Genomic DNA, 20,195 nt, shown 5'->3' on the forward strand with positions numbered 1-20,195 from the left:
CAGGGGTTGCGTTTTCCCACGCTGAAAACGCTCCAAATAGAAGTGAACCGATAGATTGCACCTTACAAAACTAAAGTGGGGGGGGGTGACATTAAAGTGCTGAAATAAACTACACCTCATCGTATAAGTACTTTTTTTAGCTAGAACCAACTGTGCGTTACTTCTTGGACAATCCTCGTACAAGTTTATAAATTCTAAACAGAAGCACCAGATAACGATTATCATTCATTTATTTATTTATATTTTACAGTTTAAAATAAAAATAATTCATACAGAACAAACAATTTCTTAAAATGAATGTAGCAAGAAGTAAAACAAAAACTAAATTCTATTTTTGGTACACATAAATTTATTCCAACACTGTTACAAGGAACAATCACAAACTATAAGTGCTCTACGTCGAGGTCTGAAACTTGGACATCCCTTAATAATACAAAAGCCCCCAGGGGTGCAGTCTTTGTTGTTATTAACAATTAAATGCTTCAATAAGCCAAAGAGTAAAAAGTCAAATGCAACTTTTCCGTTATTTTATTGACCTTCGCGTTACCAAGGGCAGGAAGTTCCAAATCTCGAAGCTCATATTCTGCTTAAATACTCAACCAATAAATAATAGTATAAACGATTCACAAGCGTGAAAAGTAAACACATTTAGAAAAATTGTTAGTGTTGATCAGTAGTAATAATAGTAATAGAAGTAGAAATAGTGGTGATAATAGTAATAGTAGCTTTAAGCAGTAATAACTACGTGTAGGTATACTTGTCAGACAAATTATCAGGGTCATTTACACATATGTATAACTACTAGCTTTTTTTCACAATGAACACAGATCTCTAACATTAAGGCGCAAGGGGGTAGAATTGCTTTCAATTATTATTGATAGAAAGATGACAGTCGTCTATTAATTTAATGATAATTGTATTATCATTTCTATTATTTAGCTTTCCTCGGGGTAATATTATATTATTATTATTATTATTACATATATTTACAAAAAAATCGACACGTTCAGCTATTTTGTTTATATTCGAATATAAGTTCGTAAATTGGTCACCTTATTCCACCTAAAAAAATACCACCACAAAAAAATCAATCTATAAAAACCGTTCGCTGCTGATAAATTTTACAATCTATTATTAAGAAGCCAATTTTCATGAAAATGCTTAGGCATTTACGGCCGGCATTATCTGACTGGAGTTCGATATTAGAGCTTCTGTGATTTTCATCCTCAAAGAGCGTGGCGAGGGCCCAGGAAAATAATGAATTTAATTAAAAGTGAATAAATAATAGGTGTAGCAGTGGAATAATCGTGACCTCTACGTTTCACACTTTGCAATAATTACTTCTTATCACTGGCAGGTACTTAAGCAGTCATTTTCAGTCTATAAACAAAATTATTCAGTCTTGTGTTATTGTTTAATCTAAATAAACGAGAAGTAATCCGTTATTGGCTGACTTATGCTTAAGTGCACTGTTAAAAAGACAATTTTGAAGAATTAAAGCAAGAAATTTACAACTGGCTTCAGTCCTCCAACAATCTGCTTAAAGAACAACACGTGAACAAATGTTCAGTTGCAAATTAAACAAAATAGCAGAACAGCACACGTGTCAGACGATAAAGAAAAGGAGACGAGAAAGAAGGGAAGAAAACATCAAAGATAAGGCCCACAATGAGAAGAACCTACACGGAACATTGAATATTTTTTAATAATGATCTCTTTATGCGTTTTGTACACAAAAATAATTGACATCAACTAGGCCTATGGCTAATTTTCACTAACTACTTATTGGTATCCACAGAGCTGTGTCTAATGTTCATAAAATTCCATTATTTAATATCGTACCGATTACCAGGGACATCTTTGCAATCGAGAGTCGTAAGTAGAGGTTTTAGGGCCCCTGCATCTCAAAAATATTGCACACTTCCAGTATTTCAAGATACTTTTGGTTATTTTTTGGAAAAATTAATAAAAAGATTTTTCAAGAGAGCTTTAAAAGAGGTGCTTTTAAACCATGCAACAGCTTACATTGTGAAGTTATTATTTTACATGCAATCGATGGTGTCAGATATTACACATCATTGGTAACTACTGAAGGGCCATCCATCTATTACGTCACACTGTTTTGGCCACTTTTTGAAACCCATCCCCACTTGTCATGCAGGTCTCATACCGTCCTCCCCACCTGTCATTTGACTCCCTCCCTCTATTGTCGCATTTCGTCAGGTTACCTCAAGACTACCCAAACCCTGGCAGCGTGACATAATACGTGAACAGCCCCTAAGTCGCATTTTTTTATTTTTCCTCTCTAATTCTGAGCAACCTTTAGATAACGAAAATAAACTCTAAAAATGACGTCGTCGTAGGAAGTTCTTAAAATTAAAATGCTGTTAAATAATACTAACGTAGTAGTTTTACAATTAACAGCTCCATGGTGCCAAAATAAAATATCATTTGAACGTAATCTCTTAAAAGCAACGAAATAAATAAATCATAACAATTAAGTTACTTTTTCCTATAAAGTATAAAGCAACCTCTTACGCTCGCCATTCTATACATACTCATGATTCGCAATCTCCTAAACTGGTCACATCAAACTGTGACCAGTTATTTATTTTCAGTACAAAGCAATATAACTATGTACCTACTACTTAATTTTTACTCTCTAAAGGATCTTGCTTAAATTTGTTTTATAAATAAAATATTTATTTACAAAACCAACGGGTATAATGTAATGTAACTTTAATAAAATGTAAAAGTAATTCTTTCTAACACTATGGGTAAGTATTAGCAAGAATAACGACTATAAAAATTGTTTTAAAAAAATTAATCGACCTATTTTGTGTCATGGCTACTTGTAATTAACACTTTTTGGGAATTCGAAAGGTCAGTATTCTCAAATGAAGCCCCAAATGTCGCCATACAAACAAAGATAATAATTCTTAATTACATATTCTAATTGTAAGAATTGAATAAAATCAATAACTACAACTTAGTTATTTTTTTTACAAAATAATTTTTTACTTCATTTCTTTTTTTATCAATTTTACTCTTGACATAACATCAGTATTATGGCTTTGGCCCCCTAATAATATTAAGCCTTTTACAAAAAGTACAAACCTATTGCCATCGTTTAATTCGTATATTTTGTCTATTATGTCTGAAATCATAATTTTCATAAAAGTGTATTATTTTCATTTATAAATAATAAATATTTCTATCTTAATAAAAGACACAATGAAACTGCAAAATTTAAATATAAAAAAATGTCAAAACATTCCGTTTATTGAACAGTTTAGTTCAGCTAGTCAAAATGTAAACAAACGTTTACTAAAAATAACATGAATGTTTTCAGATATAGTCAACAGAAAAGTAATAGAAAACGGTCCAAGTGCACCTAGCTACTACATTTAATAAAAAAGCACTTAATAAGGCTGATTTCGCAAAACTTATTAATTCAAACATTTCACATCCTAAAATCCATTATTTGGAATAAATCAGTATTTATTTTGACCTAACGCGTCACTGTTTATTTATAATATACCTGAACTTCGTAGGACAAACGGGGAAAATGTTTAAAAACGCCGCACACACCTTAACAATCACACGAAATAAAATTAACAGATCAAATAATGCATAATAAATAAATCAAATGTACGTGTGCAAGTCCACACACAAATAAATTGTTCATCCATAGACTACCATCACAATAATTACTCTACAACGAAGAAAATCAATAATAAAATAGTAGCGGGATAAATGGGACAATTCAAAGAAAATGATAAACCGTATCATTAAAAAGAAATGGTGGGAAACCGGCCAGGCGCTAATAGCATACTCTTTTGCTTTCACTACCAGAAGGAACGGGAAAAAGGTACTTTATCACAAGAGAAACCAGAGAGTATAAATAAACCATAAACTCAACGATTGCCAGTTCCTTAACCAGAAGTGGTAGGGTATATGAGAGACAAAAGCGAGTTGAAGCCGTCTTCCAAAACAGCACAAACAAGAAAAAGTCACTCGAGTCTCGCACTATTAGTCTGTGGCAGTGTCTGTCTGATTCGCGCCCTAAAATTAAAAACCGAAAAACGAAAACAGAGATCGAGACGACTGCAAAGTTTACCAACTTTCCTCGTCTCCCTCCGACTCTTCCTCTTCCTCTTTAACATAGACGGGATCTTGGATCACTTCCTCAGTGCCGCCCCACAGGCGTCGTTTCTTACTTGCCTGTATGGCAGCCATGTCCTCGGCCGAGCGTTCTTTACGAAACTCGTACACCAACGGGTATATATACTCTATGGCAGCCTGCACATCGGCTACACTAGGTGCTGAAGAAACAGAAAATGCGTTAGTAAATTATATACACATATGGATTTCTGATATTTTTCAAAGAACCTGTTTTCGATTTTGATTTATCCGGAAATAACAATAACAAAAATCATGTTCTTCATTCATTTACTGGGTACTAATAAAAATTTTACAAAAAAATTCATACCTGTTACTGTAACACTTCCAGTTGAGAATATTTTTAATGTTGCTTTTGGATTTTTCAATTTATAAGTCACACCAGGATGCAACTCTGGTTCATAACTAAAAAAGTAAAAAAATATCTATTGAAATAAGAGCTTTATTATGTTATTATTCACTCAGATATTTAATGTTGATTTTTAACAAATTCAAAAATAATTATTCCAAATTTTAGAAAGAAAGACAAACTACAAAATAAGTACCATATAAATAATTGTTTCATGACTCTCAGAAATGAAACACAAGCCATTTTATCTATGTATAAATTTTCGAATCTTGTTTTATTTATTTAAGTTTTGTATTTACTATTAACAACAGAAAATTGAAACTTTTGAAAACATCTCTTGTTTCCACAATGACAAAACATTTCAAGTTTCAGACTATATAGGTACAATATTAAAACTTTTTTATATAAATAACATGAAATGTACAATTAAAATGTTAAATAATGGGAATTGTTTACTTTTTTGTACTAATAAAATATTGTTTCTTATTGTACATTTCATGGCAGAAATAGGTACAAAAATTATTCATTCATTCATATACCAATAATATGATTATCAGTACACTAGACTTAAAGTTTAGCATATTTTCCAAACCACAACAATAAATATGCCAAAATGTTACCTTCCAGTCAAACAAACTTTTTGCCACTGCCATTCAAGATTCAGAGCTAATGTAAATGATCAACCAACAAACGACCATCATTTTCTCAACGTATTACATGATACATTACCTTTTTAAATTAAAATATTAAACTGCTACTTACTCAGCCTCTTTGTGTCGTTCAGAGAAGAGATTGATCTTAATAGCGAAGGGCATACAGCAAGTGCCCAGAACATTGACTACCCTGTAATTATTGAAGCGAACGTTGAATCCGAGCTTCTGCAGAAGGCGCGCGAATCTCCGGGCCGCAATCTTAGCCTGCAATTCGCTAGTCGCACCTGTACATGTGACCTTCCCTGATGACCAAATGCTTGCTGTAGTATAGGGTCGTCGCAGCTTCATGGTAATCATGCCGTTTTCCCGCCTGTACTCCACGTTGATGCCATGCAATGCAATTTCACGCAAGTTCAAATGACACCGTAGACTGAAACTGCACACCACGTTGTTTATGACTATGTCTATTTCGGGCTCCTCACATTGGCTAGTCTCGATCTTGGGTGCAGCCTCTGATGTAGGGACGTCCCCGTCCAGTGTCACGTCTTGTGCGGCCAGATCTTTGCACTGAGTCACATTTGATGAGGAGTATACGTCGGGAGTTCCCCCATATACCTGGTCTACTTGATAACCGCTCAATTCGATATCCTGTACTTCGTGGGTTGCCACAAGACTATTGCCATTTGATAAGGGCTTCATACCGTTCTTTTGAACAGCAGCGGCCATAGTATGCTAAGAAACCTTTTATAAGTAGACCTTTTGATCCTGGTCTCTGAAAAAAAAAATAATAATTTGACTGTCATAATGGAACCATTTAGCAATTACAATGTTAAACAGATTCTTTAAATACTTACTAAAATAAGTTCATACATATACAAACAAATAATGTTTGTATTCTGGCACATCGTAATGTGCCACATTACAAAAAAAGACTTTGTTTTACACAGGTAGGTAAAAGGAAAAACAATATATTCATGTATGTATTAGATTAAAACTTTATTATATTAAGTAATTCTACAACCTATCATAACTTAGAGATTTTATAATTTAAAAAGTTAATTTTTTCAAAGCATTATATGTATACTGTACAATAATCATTTTAGTTTTTAAACTCACTTTTCAGTATTCTCTAAATTAATGTAGGAGGGTAGGTAATCCTCTTTTAAGCATGTTTGTTTTTGTTTCTTGCTAAAAACAAAACTGAATATAATCAATTGTAGGAATGTTCACCTACACATACCATATATCATACTATTTTAGAAAACAGTTTCTTTTATGATTAAGAAAAATTAATTGGAAATAACTCTGTTCTTTTACACATCAGTAATTAAAAAATACCAAACTAACAATTTCATTTCATTATAAATTATAAGAGTGTGATGAAGTAACACAATTCCTGTAAATCATAAACATATTAAATAGTAAAGTACAACTTAATTTCAAGTTTTGGTGACATTAATTCCTGCTAAAATTTAAATACCTACTTACACTACAATTTAACAAATTGGGGCGTTAAAAAATTGACTTGACACCCAACTTTTATTTAGACAATGAACAAATATTTAAGGACGATTTTTATTTTACTAAAGAACAAATTGTATTTTAAACTCATTATAGTTTAAAATTGGCTACCGTTTTAATGTATGTACTTACAATGTTTGCAAAAAATTTTTCGTTAAAAAATCAACCATTAGAGCCTAATGTCCCCAACAATGACGCACTATTTTTCTTGTAGGACAAATATTTGACAATAAATAGCAATAAATCCTTTAATTTTTTACTTATATTTATGCAATATTTACTATAGACGATTACCCCATCGTTAAAGCAGAAGGTTAATTTAATGAACGTATCAAAAACTGTGGCAAAGGAAGTATTTAAAAGGAAAATTTTATCGAATAACTACGAAAAATCTCTTGATGATTACTTACAGTTATTGCACACAACTTGAGTTAAAAATCCTAATAAATACACTACTGTTTACAGTAAATAAGCTTAAAGAAATGTTTAAATAAGAATTAATCACGATTAACACCATTGTTCGGAGCCATGACACATAAACGACACCAAAAAGACTGACGGGTCGGCAACCATATCGGCAACGAGTCGGTCTCGTCGGATGGAACGAAACCGAACCGAAAATTACCGAATCCATATAATTTATGTGTTATATACAGGGGCTGTTCGAAAAAACAATTTACGAAATGGAATAAAAATCATCAAATTAATTTTTTATTAAGAACCTATTTTGACTTACAGAAATTACTTTAAATTTACTTCGATTAAAGCAGCTATTCAGAAACTAAAAATAGTTTGTACAAATACATCGAAAAAATTAATGTTTTAAATGATTACCTTTACGTTGTTTAATAACAATTTTCCATTTAACTGGATTCTTTTCCGAAGATGTAAGTTGTGCAATTCTTTGAACTTCAGTTAACCTAGGCGAGCCTGTTTGTTCATGTCTTAAAAATGCATTTTTTAAATTTTTATTATGCCCAGCAGAACAAAACGGATTGTTGCTAGATATATTAACGTTTCTTATTTCTTGTATGTTTCTAGAAGAAGGAGGAACATGCTTACTGCTTTCGGAATTCTGAAATGTTTAATAAATTTTAAATGTAGGTACAATATATAGCCTTATGTTTTAGATAAAATAGTTACATTTTCAGTTAATGTGATGGACTGAGTAAATTGAGAATCCGATTCTGGTAGTTCAGTATTTGAATAAGTTTTATCCCTTTCACCGTTTCTTTCTTTTGTAGAATTATCTTCTGCTGCTGTAAAATACTTCCATTAAGTCAATAACAGTTTGCAAGTGAGTTTTATCTTAGATCAGTTCATGAGAAAAAATATAGAAAGACGTGAATCTAAATAATTATTATTGTTTTATTATTAGAAATAAAAAATATTGAAATAGTTCGAAAACTTATTGAATATACTTTGTATATACCTTTCTATTACATCCGAATGAATGACCCGAACTACCGAACCGAAGTTTGACGAAACTTAACGAAAAGTTTTAAACAGCATTTAAAAAGAGTCATAGGCGGAGTGATTTTTAGAATTGTAAGTACCAAAAAACAAATATTTCCCAAAAAAAATAATTAATTGTTAATCTTTTGTAAAAGGTATATCATATCAATTGAAAATAAAAAAAAATGGTAACCATTATGTAAATCCTCGACATTTTGCAGAAGACCCATCTGAAAATTGAATGTCATACTGCGTTCAATTGACTGACTACTATTGGACGATTTTATATCTCGTTCCGGAAAACAATTAAACGCCTAAAATTTTTAAATAACCAACTGAAAATGTGAACAGCATGAAAAACTACTTACTTGGTCATCTTCTGGACATTTTTTGTCAGTATTTAAAGTAGAAGAGTTAAAAGGAGGTTTCTTTTTGTTATTTTGTAAATAATAACAGCGACTGTTATTCAAGTTGTTATTAATGTGGTTTTCTTTAAAAAAGTTCGTCGAGGGTACGACCAATCCAACGGGATTTAATTCTGAGTAATTCTGAGTGAAAAAGGTATTGCTATTTTCCTGACAGGTTTCCAAAAGGCCACTTCTTGATTCTTTTTCAGGAATGTCGTTTTGAGAATAATGAACATTTATAGGAATCTTATTAGTATATTTTGTAGCCTGTTCGTTTACTCGGTTTTTGTATGAATATTTCTTATTTATATCCGCTAGTGAGTCATTCGCATTAATGATGTCCTTTAAACGCAATATCGAAGACTTATTATTGTTTTCTGTTTGGCATTCTTTATCTAGTTGTTTTGACTGACTGTTCCTCTCATTATTTTTTACTGTACTTAGTGTAAGATTTATTTTAATTGGCTCCAATGTACCATTTGTTAGCGCAGATTTATTAATAGCAGTATGACTGTTTTCGGTATTAGTACTTGCCGTAACTTTTATCTGATCCTGTAAAACGGCAACATATTGTACACATGTTTGGGTATTTTGATCACATTTCATTTTTGAAATTGATGTCTTTTGAATCAAACAGCTCGCTTGTAAATTATTTTTTTGTTCAATTAGAGCTGTTTTGTCTTGTTCGATATAGTAATGGCATCCAAACGTGTCCATTTTTAAATGCATTTTTTCTTTTTTATCGGTTTTTAAATGTTTGTTTGAATTATGCATTGAAATGTCATGAGACGTATTGGTATTAAGTGAATCATGAAGATTTTCTTTGTAATCCACTTCTTCAAAAAGATTGCTAGATGTAGAAACCTCCCAAGTATTTCTCTTAGCTTTTTTTAATTTACTTTTGACTATACTGATAACGTTGCATTTTTTTAAATATTCGGAAGATACTTTTTTGAAAGTACTGTGTGAAGAAGGCGTCTCTCTTTTTATCGAGACGTTATCTTCATTTTGCATGTCAGAAGGTCTGCTATCATTGCTATTGTCATTTAAATTGTAAATAGCTAAGCACTTTTCTGAAGTATCTTCATAATCTGATGACGATCGTGATGGGAAGTATCGGACATTATTTCGTGAGTTTTCATGCTGATAATCTTCAAAAAGACTGACAGGGACTTTTTTTACACTTAATTTTTCCACAACATAATCATATTCTTCTTCTTTTAAGTTACTTGCTGGTTTAACAAAACAAAATTCTGTACGTTTAGGCCGAGATGCAAAACAACACAACCAACTACGAAGAAATACACTTGGTTTGGAGTCTAACTCGGCCATAAAGAAATAATGGCTTCAATAACGGTTTTAGTACATTTTTTAAATTTTTATTAAAACCTTTCAATATTTAAAGTGTACAGTAAGTCAACAGTCAAACTAATCAGAAGTGATGAACCGAATCAATTATTTGCTAGGGTTCTATAAAAGAAATTACATTTTTTTAATTCCTATTCGGTAAATTTACTTTTAAATATTAACAAAACAATTCACAATATACTTACAAGTAGGTCTGTACTCAGACACTAAACCGTTTGTTAATAAAACAGCTCCAGAATCATGATAAATATCTTTCGCATTGCCACCCCCAGGCTTCCAATAAAAATGAGACATAATGTCCTTTAAAACTGCCCAATAAGGAGATAANATGAACCGAATCAATTATTTGCTAGGGTTCTATAAAAGAAATTACATTTTTTTAATTCCTATTCGGTAAATTTACTTTTAAATATTAACAAAACATGTCACAAAAGTTTTTATTATCGGATCATATTTTTTTACGCAAAACAACTCAGATGAAAAACATACGTGACGCCACTGGTCTCTTCAATGGTATAAGCCATAAGTATTGCACATTTCATAGATATTACTGTAAATCCCAAAATAAGTAGTTTGTAAATGCAAGATATTTGCAAAAAAAGTGTTTTAATTTGATAAAAGATAAGTGTGATTTTAAAATGCATCAAATTACAAATTTACCGTGGTATTTTCATTTTATAAGTATTGCGGTTTTTTAGTTGATATAGCAACCGTGGATATAACCTAAAATTTAAAATAAATAGTGTTATTTTAATGTTGAATGATATAATTTAAGTTTTCTGATTAGTAGACAAAATGTGCCTTTTATTTTTCGTATCGTACTACATAAGTGTGGTTTTGTGTAGCAGTGAACATTTTACAGAAGAATTGTTAATTAAACCATTACATTCTGAACAAGTTTATACACATTTTCATTTTGTTACAAAATGGGATTCTGATCCAAATACGGAAAATTGTAAGTAGATTTATATTTAGAGTCCATTCTCTTATTATTAAATAAATAAAATTTTTAATTTTAGTTCGGCATACAAATATATTTTCGCGAGCAATAGGTGAAATTATTCATCGGTATAATGTCCAGGAACTGCATCTTAGTTTAACAACAGGACTGTGGCGGTATGAATCGTGGGGTTATCCAGTAGTAAATGCAGGTCCTGGAGCGGAATTATGGGTTTGGTTTAAACCTGATACAGTTAATGTTGATGACAAATGGAAGTTTTTAACAAATGCTTTATCAGGTTTAATTTGTGCTTCATTAAATTTTATTGATAAGACAAATTCTGTCTCTCCAAAATACTCTTTTAAACCATCAGGATTAGTAAGAGAGCCTATAAACAGTACATTTTTAAGATATGCATCACTGCCGAAGGAACATGCCTGTACAGAAAATTTAACTCCTTGGAAAAAATTATTACCATGCAAGGGAAGAACAGGTTTGGGTTCTTTATTGAATGCTGGTTACATTCATAATACTAGGTATCATTCATTGTCAATTGCCATTCGAACAGTTTGTAGAGACGAATCTTGTACTGTACCGTCTTTAATTCTTGAACAAACAGTTGGATTAACATATGATTACCAGATGTTAGGTACAAGAAATTGGTCAATTCGTAGGCTGTTTGGTCAAGGAATTTTGGGACCATGTCCTTTAGCAGAGTCCACTACAGTTTATGTAGATACTGGCTCGAACTTTAGTATTCCTTTCAGTCTGTCCCCTTCTCCAAATGAGTGGCTAACTTCATTGAGAGGTGGTCAAGAAGGAAGATTTGCCAAATACACAATTACTTATAAACCTATCAGTATTGCTTCCAGTTATAATGATAAACAAAATGTATTACTTAAGTCACCTCCTCCTTTGTTTGCTAGCCAGTACTTCACTTATTATGGTCAGGAAAAAGGCGGCCTTAATGTTAAAATTCATAATAACCATTGGGCTTCCCTGGATGTGGTTGTCTTGCAAAACATTCCATGGATCATGCCACTTTTCTTGCACACACTTTCAATGAAAACAAATGGTAAAGAAAATAAACCATTAAAGTTATTTTATATGCCGGGAAAAATGCGTGAACGTCCTACTCATTTCGAATATGTTCTTCGATTACCTGCCAAGTCTGTAACTATAATTTCCGTCGAGTTCCGTTATACATTCTTAAAATGGACAGAATATCCACCAGATGCAAATCATGGGATTTACATACCCCCCGCTGTTATTTCGGCACTGTTACCCCTTGCTAGAAACATTACCAGCCTACCACAAGACGGTGTAACTTTTTCGGATAGTTTCAATGCTTCACGAAGCAGTTATTTAGTTCAGATACGTACCGAATCTGTGATTATCACTTTACCAACCCCAGACTTTAGTATGCCATACAACGCAATATGTTTAGCGTGTACAGTAGTGGCTCTCGCGTTTGGACCTCTCCACAATATTACCACCAAACGTCTGGGAAGAAAAACTAAGGACAAGGAAAGACTACTGACGAAAATTAAGCGAAAACTTAAGAATGTGTTCTGTAAAAAAACTATCAATAGAGAACTTAATTCCGAAGAAGACGAAAAAACTAATGAAAGTATTGTCAAAGAATTTAATAGTGTATGTGAAAATGTAGAAAAAGAAACTAAGAAAGAGCGATAAATAGGCATTGAAGTAAAAAAAGTTAAAATAGCTTAAAGGCAATAACAGTAATATAATCTAAAAAATAAAATGCTGCGTTTATTTGCAATTTTATTTATTTTTCAAATAGCCTTTAGAAATATTAATGTATTTATTGATATTAAAAACTTGTGATTTATATATTAGAATATTTCAATTAAAAACTTACTGGATACTTATCTACGTCTTAGGTTTTTGTATTACGGCCTTCAATGCATTATACGAATAAGCTAAATGTTTTGTAAATAGCACTGAAACCAAAATAAATACTTTCCAGTTCATATTCTCGTTACAAATTTCCACTTTTGCTTTAATACTTTCACTATTTGATTATTATTAAAAGCAAATTCATTGCATTAATTAAGTAGTTGTATATTACAAAACAATAAAAATATGTACAAAATATATCACATTTGGTTAATATCCTATCTAAGCTTAATATACAAATATTAAATAATCAGGTATGAATAGAATACAAACTTAATTACGAATATTTGAGACAGTAAACTAAATAAAATGAAAACTATTGTAAATACGTACAATGGCTTTTCATAATTACATATAATTTGTGTTTTTAAAAGGTGATCATTTCGTAGTAAAATACATTATTATCACAACCCTTTTAGATCACGCATTACCATTTTGTGTCCCTGTTTTGTATTGTCAACGTGATTGGTTCATTTTTATTCTTCTGGTTTTAGAAAATTATACGTAATGCATGTATGTTATACATATATTACTAATAAATCATTTTATTGTGCAGTATAAGGATCTCAATTAATAAATTAATTCTTTTGTTAGTTAAGAAACCTAAATATCTTTAATTAACAGTAACGTCAATATGAAGATTAGAGCGATTTGAGGAATGTTATTTGTGGATACACTGCTCTGTGTACTTCCCCTTGTGCTATCGTTGTCATTTTCATTATCATTTCCCGTACGTTGTTCACTACTGGTACAGTACTTATCACAATCGTCTTCACATACACCACAAAATGTTGAAGTAGTGCCCTTGTAAAAAACCCTAGCCCGACGTGCTGAAAGATAAAAATTAATTTAAATGCATAATTATTAGAGAAACAGCAATGGAGTACAACAGAATTCAATAAGTTTAGAATTTTTAAGTTTCATTACATTTCATTTGACTTTTATATTAAGAGAAAAAGTAAAACTTGTTAAACATTTACTCGAAGGAGACACAAAACACCCAAAAAATAATTGAGATAATAAACATTGACTTACTGCTATCATAATAATCATAGACTATAACTGGCACAGGCTTTTGGTAAGCTACTTTATGTGTCCTGTAAGCCGAAACTGTGGGGCAATACTCAGTAGTTGTAAGGTTATTAAAATAAAGTATGACTGTTGTGTCCTCATTTTTAGTTTGAACTTTCTGAACATTCTGCGACACTTCCAAACTTGGTAAAGAATCAACATCTGCCGTGAATCCTGAAGGTAATGTTACCTCCATTACAGCCATATTACTCTCTTGATTTTGCGTCAAGTTGGGGCTCACGAATCTAAAATGCAAAGAAAATGTTTATGAAAAAAAAAACAATTGTTAACAACTTATAGGAATGTTTTGCTTACCCTGTACATATTGAAAGTTGTAAATGATTTGCGTTTGAATTTTTATCGACCTGTGGGTCTAAAGTAAATAATGGCCAAGGTCCCGTGACATTCACATTATATTTATAAGTCACTCTGAAAAGTGCTACACCTGAACCTTGAGCTGTTATATTAATTTTATCGACATTATTTGGCATCTAAAAAAAAAGTTTAAAAAAGTATAAAAAATATGATTAAATTTATATGCAAGGATTTAATAACCAACACTTACACTTGCTTTCTGAACAATCATGGCAGAATTTTCGTTTATTTTAAACCTGCCGATAACGTTTTTGTTGAAAGAATATTGTATTTCAACTGATGGCTTTACAGAAAGTTTCGAGACTAGTTTATATATGGCATATAAACCAAGAACAGTGTCGTGGGATGATGTAAACGCCCCTAAATCACTTTCCTGCCCAACTAGCCAGTTGATTACAGGAATCGCATCCTCCAATCTCCCAGATTCTATAAAAGTCAAGAGTCCATATGCCGTAGTTTCAATATCTATTGATTTTGGGAGACGATTCCAGGGATTGTTGTTTTTAAGTTCTGGAACATCTTTAGCCCACCACTTCATATTCCCATCGGATTTCGCTTTCAAGTCGAGGTAATTAAAAGCGATTCGCGCCCTAGGGTGAAGAGCTTGCTTCAAAACGTAACTACAAACGGCAAGAGTGTGGGCATCATTATTTTCATCAATGTTTCGTCCCACGTAATCCAACCCTCTGCCCATAATCTCTAGATAAGCTTTATTTTGACCCTAGAAAGCACAAACTTTAATTTTTGATCAGGCAATAGCTTGAATAATAATTAAAACACATTTGCATTGTTACTGTGTATGTTTTTTCTTTATTATTGTGTATGTTGGGTTGCCTATGCGCGACAGCATCTTTGAAATAAAAAAAGTGTTTTGGCAAAATAAAAATGAATAATGTATATACCTTTGCTTCAATGAATGCCAGAAGAACAAATGCTGTTAATGCAAGAGGATTAGATTGTATTTCATGGTGAATTATGGGTCCTGTTTCGAAAAAGCTTCCATCTGCGTATTTCTTTTCATTCAGCCATTGCAAAGCTTTTTGAATAATTTCTTCATCTACATAAATAAATTCTTTCGCTTTAGTCAAAACCAACACGGTGTATGCTGTAATCCTAGAAACATACAAAAGATTTCTAAAAAATCTTATGCAAGTTTACTAATTTCATTTTATTTAAATAATCAGTATTTTTTTACTTTTTAAACTATAATTATAGCTACACAATCTTACCAGATACTTCCAACGTCATCTCTTTTTCCAAAGGCACTAAAAGAACCGTCGTTTCTTCTGTAGGCTAATTGTGTTTGATAACCAAGTTCTAAGTTTTTGATAGCCTGCGTTTCGATGGTGGGAGTAAGTTGGCCGCTGTTTCTGAGATATTTTAGTATGATTACATCAGGCATTAAATGAACAAAATTTTGTTCCCCACAACCAGTTGGAAGTCTAATTAAATTCTCCAAATTAATCATTGTGTGGCCCAATATATCACCAACCACCGAAACTTCTATACTTTTAGAATTCGGCACAAAGTTTTTCGGTATATCGATAGTCAGATTACCATCAAAATCTCTTTTATTGCGCAAGTCAATAAACAATGTTTTCGTATAGTATTGGGTCTCTCCTTCAGCCTAAAATAAATGACAAATTAAATTATAAGCCGTAATAACAAAAAAACTTTTTCCTATAAAATTAAGTGTACCTTGACCCAAAGATTTTTAATGGATGTGTCTTGACCACCAACACCGCCTGCAGTTATTTTAATTTCTGTTAATCCTATTTTAGTTGGTGTTATCATAAACGATGTAGACATTGCACTATTACCTAATACAGTTAGTTTTTTCTTCTTATAAAGTTCAACTTCTAAAAAGTAGCAATAAATAATAATATTTTCCATAAATTACACATTAATGAATGAGAACTTACTTTTAGTGTCATTACTTTCGCTCAAAGGTCTGGTGAATTCAAAGTTATTTTCAATGTTATGCAGTGTAATTTCGACGGGCATATCGTTAGCCATATTGTTGTAGACAACAACGGGAATAGATAAAGTTTCCAAACGTTGTACAGAATGAGGAATATCAAAATTTACTGAAAATGATTTTGCAACCTGAAGTCGTTTTGGAGCTTTGACAATTCCTAAACCGTAGGCCGAATCTAAAGAAAAACCCGTAACTAGCCATGTGGTGATAGAACTTGGAATTTTCCGATGGATAGAAGCTTTGCCTTCAAATCTATAAAAGAACTTTTATTGCATTTTTTAAGCATGATAAGTTCACTTTTTACCCTGAGGAAAAATTTGTAAAAAGCCATGTATCTGCCACGTTACTTTGAAGATAAACCTTAGGGTTATTCCAAACAGGTTTTGGAATTCTGCTGAACGCGTATGGACCAGCAAGGGGGGGTCTAGTTGCAGAGGGTAACGGTAACCCTACGCCAGTATCCGGTTTTACGGTACTTCCTTCGTAAAACACTGGTCTCAAATAAATATCTTCCACTATAAATATTTAAAAATCAGAAATATTAACAAAACAATTCACAATATACTTACAAGTAGGTCTGTACTCAGACACTAAACCGTTTGTTAATAAAACAGCTCCAGAATCATGATAAATATCTTTCGCATTGCCACCCCCAGGCTTCCAATAAAAATGAGACATAATGTCCTTTAAAACTGCCCAATAAGGAGATAAATTTGAAGGATCGTAGCCCAAAAGTTCTTTGAAAACCATATCATGGGTAATGTCATAACCGCTTCTTAAATCAGCGATATTTTGGTCAATGGCCAAAAGACCTATGTAAGAATTTGGCTCTGCCCTAATAGTTACATCTATTTCGGAATCTGGGGCTGCGTCTGGACGACTTAATTGAACATCGATCTGTAAAAGAAAATGATCACGTTATCACAATATAAATGTTAAGTAAATATTATAAATTCGGTAGACACCTACACTGTTCTGTAAAAGTCCATCAACTTGTATATCAATTGAATCGGCTACAAGTTCACCATCCTCTCGAACATAATTAACGATCAAGTGTGAAACGGGAACCATTGCATGAGATGCCGTGAAGTGGAAATTAAATTCCTAAAAAATTAATATTAGATACCTACTATATAAAATGAAAAGATTATTACAAATATTTACCTTTCTATTTTGTATGTCGTGCGAGTGCGCCGTAACAATATCACCTCTGCTTATTATTTCATATGAAATATGCTTCATGGGTTCTGTGCAATTTAATAAAACCATTGCACCAGTATTTACGGTAATTTTATCGGTTAATAAAGAAACCTGGAGATACGTATTGCTAGGAGAGACTGCAGAAGGAACAGGTGGCATACGCTCTTTAAGTTCTAAATATTCTGCCTAAAATAAAGAAAAACGAATGCCAGTTGAAATCAAATTCTTTTTTTAAATACGAAGAAATAAACTAATCAGTATAATACACCTATTAAACTGATTAAATAACTTAAGAGCCTATAAACAAATTCACCTCTATCCTTAATGCCGTTTTATTGGATGCTTTTGGAGGAGTATCCAACTCTATTTTTACCAAACCTTTGCTATCTAACGTGTACTCTTTTTCCGTATACACCTCACCCACTCTGGAGAAGCCGTATTTTACTTTCACAGGGTTAGTCTTGTCTTGTACTGGTGTACCGTCTTGGTTGCTGATTTTAATCTGAATAGAGAAAAAAATCGTAAATGGAACACTGAGGACCCTCACGTAAATAAACTTACAAAAGCTGTGTATCGTAAACCAGGTTTGTAATAATCGGAGGTCTTAATTATTTCGATTTTATAGGGATACTTCCGTATATGCACTTCGACACTGTTGTTTTGTCTACGACCAGTATGTGCTTCTTCGATGGTAACATCTACTATTACAGTTCGTTCGTATTCGTCACTTAGTCTGAGATCGTTTGCAATGTCAAAATCTACAGATGCGGAACCATCGATTGGAATTACTTTTCGAATAGGGTTTTGAAATATGGGTTGAATAACACCTGAGACAATTGTGGGATACACAGTCACTGTCGCATCTCCCCTCACTTTCTTACCGTAATTATAACTAAAAAAATAAACAATAAAATGTAGTTTCTATAAAGTAACTCTACAAAGAGTTTGGAAGTGTTAAAAAAACACTTCACAAAGATACGTTTTCAAATCATTATAAGGAACTTTTTTATATTTTTTTAATACTGCTTTTTATTTTAAAACAAAAAAATAATTTCCAATAATTATTAAAAGTACCTATTTATATTTTTGGCCTACTATAGAGAAAAATAAATAAACCACAAAATGTTTTTTATATAAAAGCAACTGATAACTAATAAATCCTTCTAAAATATAAGCAAATTTCAATTTGCAATTCAGTCCAAATACACTTACAATGACTGAATATGTGCGGTCAAGGTATTTTCCTTGAAAGTGACATATTTGGGCGCTTGGATATTTACAATAAACTTTGGAAGAATATACTGAGCTACTTCAATAGTTTTATTGTAGATTTGGCCTTCAATTCTAACTGAAATATGCCAATTGCCAAGAACTGGATTATTACTAACAAGTACTTCTTCTGTAAAGACTCCTTTTGGGGCAACCACACTATTCCACTCTTTAATCCTATTGCCATCTCCATCCTGATGACAAATTTATTAGACATACAAAAAATATATATGTGATTGTATTTTCAACTTACTGTAATGAAAACATCAAAACGTTTTTGTTTCAGATCAGCAACTGGTCTCAGTTGTGAATTAAGAATTAAAGCTCTAAATAAAATCCTATTTCCGGAATTATAAACTGCTCTGTCAGTTTGAATTAATACACTATAGGTCTTTGGGGAATATATTAACGGAACAGAATCGTACAGTTTAAAACCGCTCCTCCCAGCTAATAAAAGGGAATAATTGCCGGGAAGAATATCTCCGACCTAAAAAGTGTACTTTAGATAAGACAAATAGGAAACAGAAAATCTAAATACTAAAGTATTATAAATAAGAAGGAATTGCCAAAGGTGGGGATACATGGGTTGATTTATATAAAAAAAAGTTTTTCTACAACTCAAGAACCTCTTAATGAATTTTGATAGGTTTTTGCTGTTGTAAAGAAAAAATTAGGGGAAATTAGGAACTTAGAATCCAAATGGTTACTTTATCACTTTTACAGTTTTGAAGGAATCTACTTTGCATAATTTTACCTTTAACGTTGCTATTTCAGAAGAGTAAGGTGCAACTTTTACGGTTTCTTCTGTTCTATAACGTTGTCCATCATTCCTTATGCCTTCTATAATAACATCAAAGTAGGTAGTTAGAACAGATGCTCCTTGTAAACTCACTACAGCATGATAATCGGTGTTTGGGCGGATTACTTTTGGAGCTGTTACCTTGTAAATCCTACGCAAGTTTTAGATTCATTTTAAATTTTGTCAAACAAAACAATATTAATTAAACAGTACATATAAACAGATTAAGAAACATATTTATTAGGTGCATTTTTCAAAATAATGCCTACATATTTAAACATGTTNTTTCGGTGAAGTACCGATCTTCAACACATCAGTTTATCACAACCTATAAAAAGTATTAAACTCACCCCTGAGAAGCAACGTAAACTGTATGACCCCAAAAATATATCATACAAAACCACAGCATCGTCATAAATATGCCTAATAAAATAAATTCTCTCGGTGGTCTTTTACAACTACAAAAATTCATATTATATTAAGGGGTACATTTACAATCCTATCGCCATTAACAATAATAATAACTGATGAAAACTTACCGTACACATGAACTTACACCAAAGGAACTTTCGAACTAATTTTTGCAAACAAACGAACTTCTAGGACTTTATCTCACACATTTTACAAAAATTTTTATCAGCGCAATCCACTTTTTTATTATTAAAGTATTTTATTATCATAAAAATTAGCTAATATTTAACTTTTATT

At 31.9% G+C, this 20,195-nt stretch overlaps 4 protein-coding genes across 10 annotated transcripts; 1 reads left to right on the forward strand and 3 right to left on the reverse strand.

The window, feature by feature from the left end:
* Positions 1-1,686: 1,686 nt before the first annotated feature.
* LOC108745004 (TATA box-binding protein-like protein 1) lies at positions 1,687-7,277 on the reverse strand. Of its 3 annotated transcripts, none has more exons than XM_025977223.1 (6): positions 7,116-7,277; positions 6,301-6,372; positions 5,294-5,956; positions 4,493-4,587; positions 4,129-4,325; positions 1,687-4,065 (listed from the first exon to the last, which is right to left on the reverse strand). In XM_025977223.1, the coding sequence occupies exons 3-6, from the start codon at positions 5,908-5,910 to the stop codon at positions 4,033-4,035; spliced, it is 942 nt and encodes a 313-aa protein (XP_025833008.1). In that variant the 5' UTR covers positions 5,911-5,956; positions 6,301-6,372; positions 7,116-7,277; the 3' UTR covers positions 1,687-4,032. The 3 variants fall into 3 exon arrangements, with proteins under 3 accessions (XP_025833008.1, XP_025833009.1, XP_025833007.1); XM_025977224.1 differs by having other exon boundaries at positions 6,301-6,384; XM_025977222.1 differs by lacking the exon at positions 6,301-6,372.
* A 126-nt stretch (positions 7,278-7,403) lies between these two features.
* On the reverse strand, positions 7,404-10,094 carry LOC108745014 (probable serine/threonine-protein kinase DDB_G0283337). 4 transcript variants are annotated; one of them, XM_018481021.2, is made up of 5 exons: positions 8,529-10,094; positions 8,354-8,474; positions 7,849-7,964; positions 7,540-7,780; positions 7,404-7,486 (listed from the first exon to the last, which is right to left on the reverse strand). In XM_018481021.2, the coding sequence occupies exons 1-5, from the start codon at positions 9,897-9,899 to the stop codon at positions 7,476-7,478; spliced, it is 1,860 nt and encodes a 619-aa protein (XP_018336523.1). In that variant the 5' UTR covers positions 9,900-10,094; the 3' UTR covers positions 7,404-7,475. The 4 variants fall into 4 exon arrangements, with proteins under 4 accessions (XP_018336523.1, XP_018336522.1, XP_018336521.1 ...); XM_018481020.2 differs by having other exon boundaries at positions 7,456-7,780; positions 7,849-7,961; XM_018481019.2 differs by having other exon boundaries at positions 7,456-7,780.
* Positions 10,095-10,460: 366 nt separating this feature from the next.
* Positions 10,461-12,869, forward strand: LOC108745034 (GPI transamidase component PIG-T). Its single transcript, XM_018481065.1, has 2 exons — positions 10,461-10,890; positions 10,955-12,869. The coding sequence occupies exons 1-2, from the start codon at positions 10,731-10,733 to the stop codon at positions 12,568-12,570; spliced, it is 1,776 nt and encodes a 591-aa protein (XP_018336567.1). The 5' UTR covers positions 10,461-10,730; the 3' UTR covers positions 12,571-12,869.
* A 197-nt stretch (positions 12,870-13,066) lies between these two features.
* LOC108745032 (CD109 antigen-like) lies at positions 13,067-20,135 on the reverse strand. 2 transcript variants are annotated; one of them, XM_018481063.2, is made up of 19 exons: positions 20,027-20,135; positions 19,838-19,945; positions 19,443-19,638; positions 18,942-19,175; positions 18,632-18,882; positions 17,981-18,311; positions 17,733-17,921; positions 17,384-17,605; positions 17,189-17,323; positions 16,789-17,116; positions 16,524-16,734; positions 16,164-16,471; positions 15,940-16,100; positions 15,471-15,868; positions 15,144-15,354; positions 14,432-14,962; positions 14,182-14,357; positions 13,831-14,111; positions 13,068-13,625 (listed from the first exon to the last, which is right to left on the reverse strand). In XM_018481063.2, exons 2-19 carry the CDS (start codon positions 19,900-19,902, stop codon positions 13,399-13,401), a joined length of 4,455 nt encoding a protein of 1,484 aa, XP_018336565.1. In that variant the 5' UTR covers positions 19,903-19,945; positions 20,027-20,135; the 3' UTR covers positions 13,068-13,398. The 2 variants fall into 2 exon arrangements, with proteins under 2 accessions (XP_018336564.1, XP_018336565.1); XM_018481062.2 differs by lacking the exon at positions 20,027-20,135 and having other exon boundaries at positions 13,067-13,625; positions 19,838-19,977.
* Between the last annotated feature and the right edge of the window lie 60 nt (positions 20,136-20,195).

Source organism: Agrilus planipennis, unplaced genomic scaffold (genome assembly GCF_000699045.2).
Source record: "Agrilus planipennis isolate EAB-ADULT unplaced genomic scaffold, Apla_2.0 scaffold39, whole genome shotgun sequence".
Classification (NCBI taxonomy): domain Eukaryota; kingdom Metazoa; phylum Arthropoda; class Insecta; order Coleoptera; family Buprestidae; genus Agrilus; species Agrilus planipennis.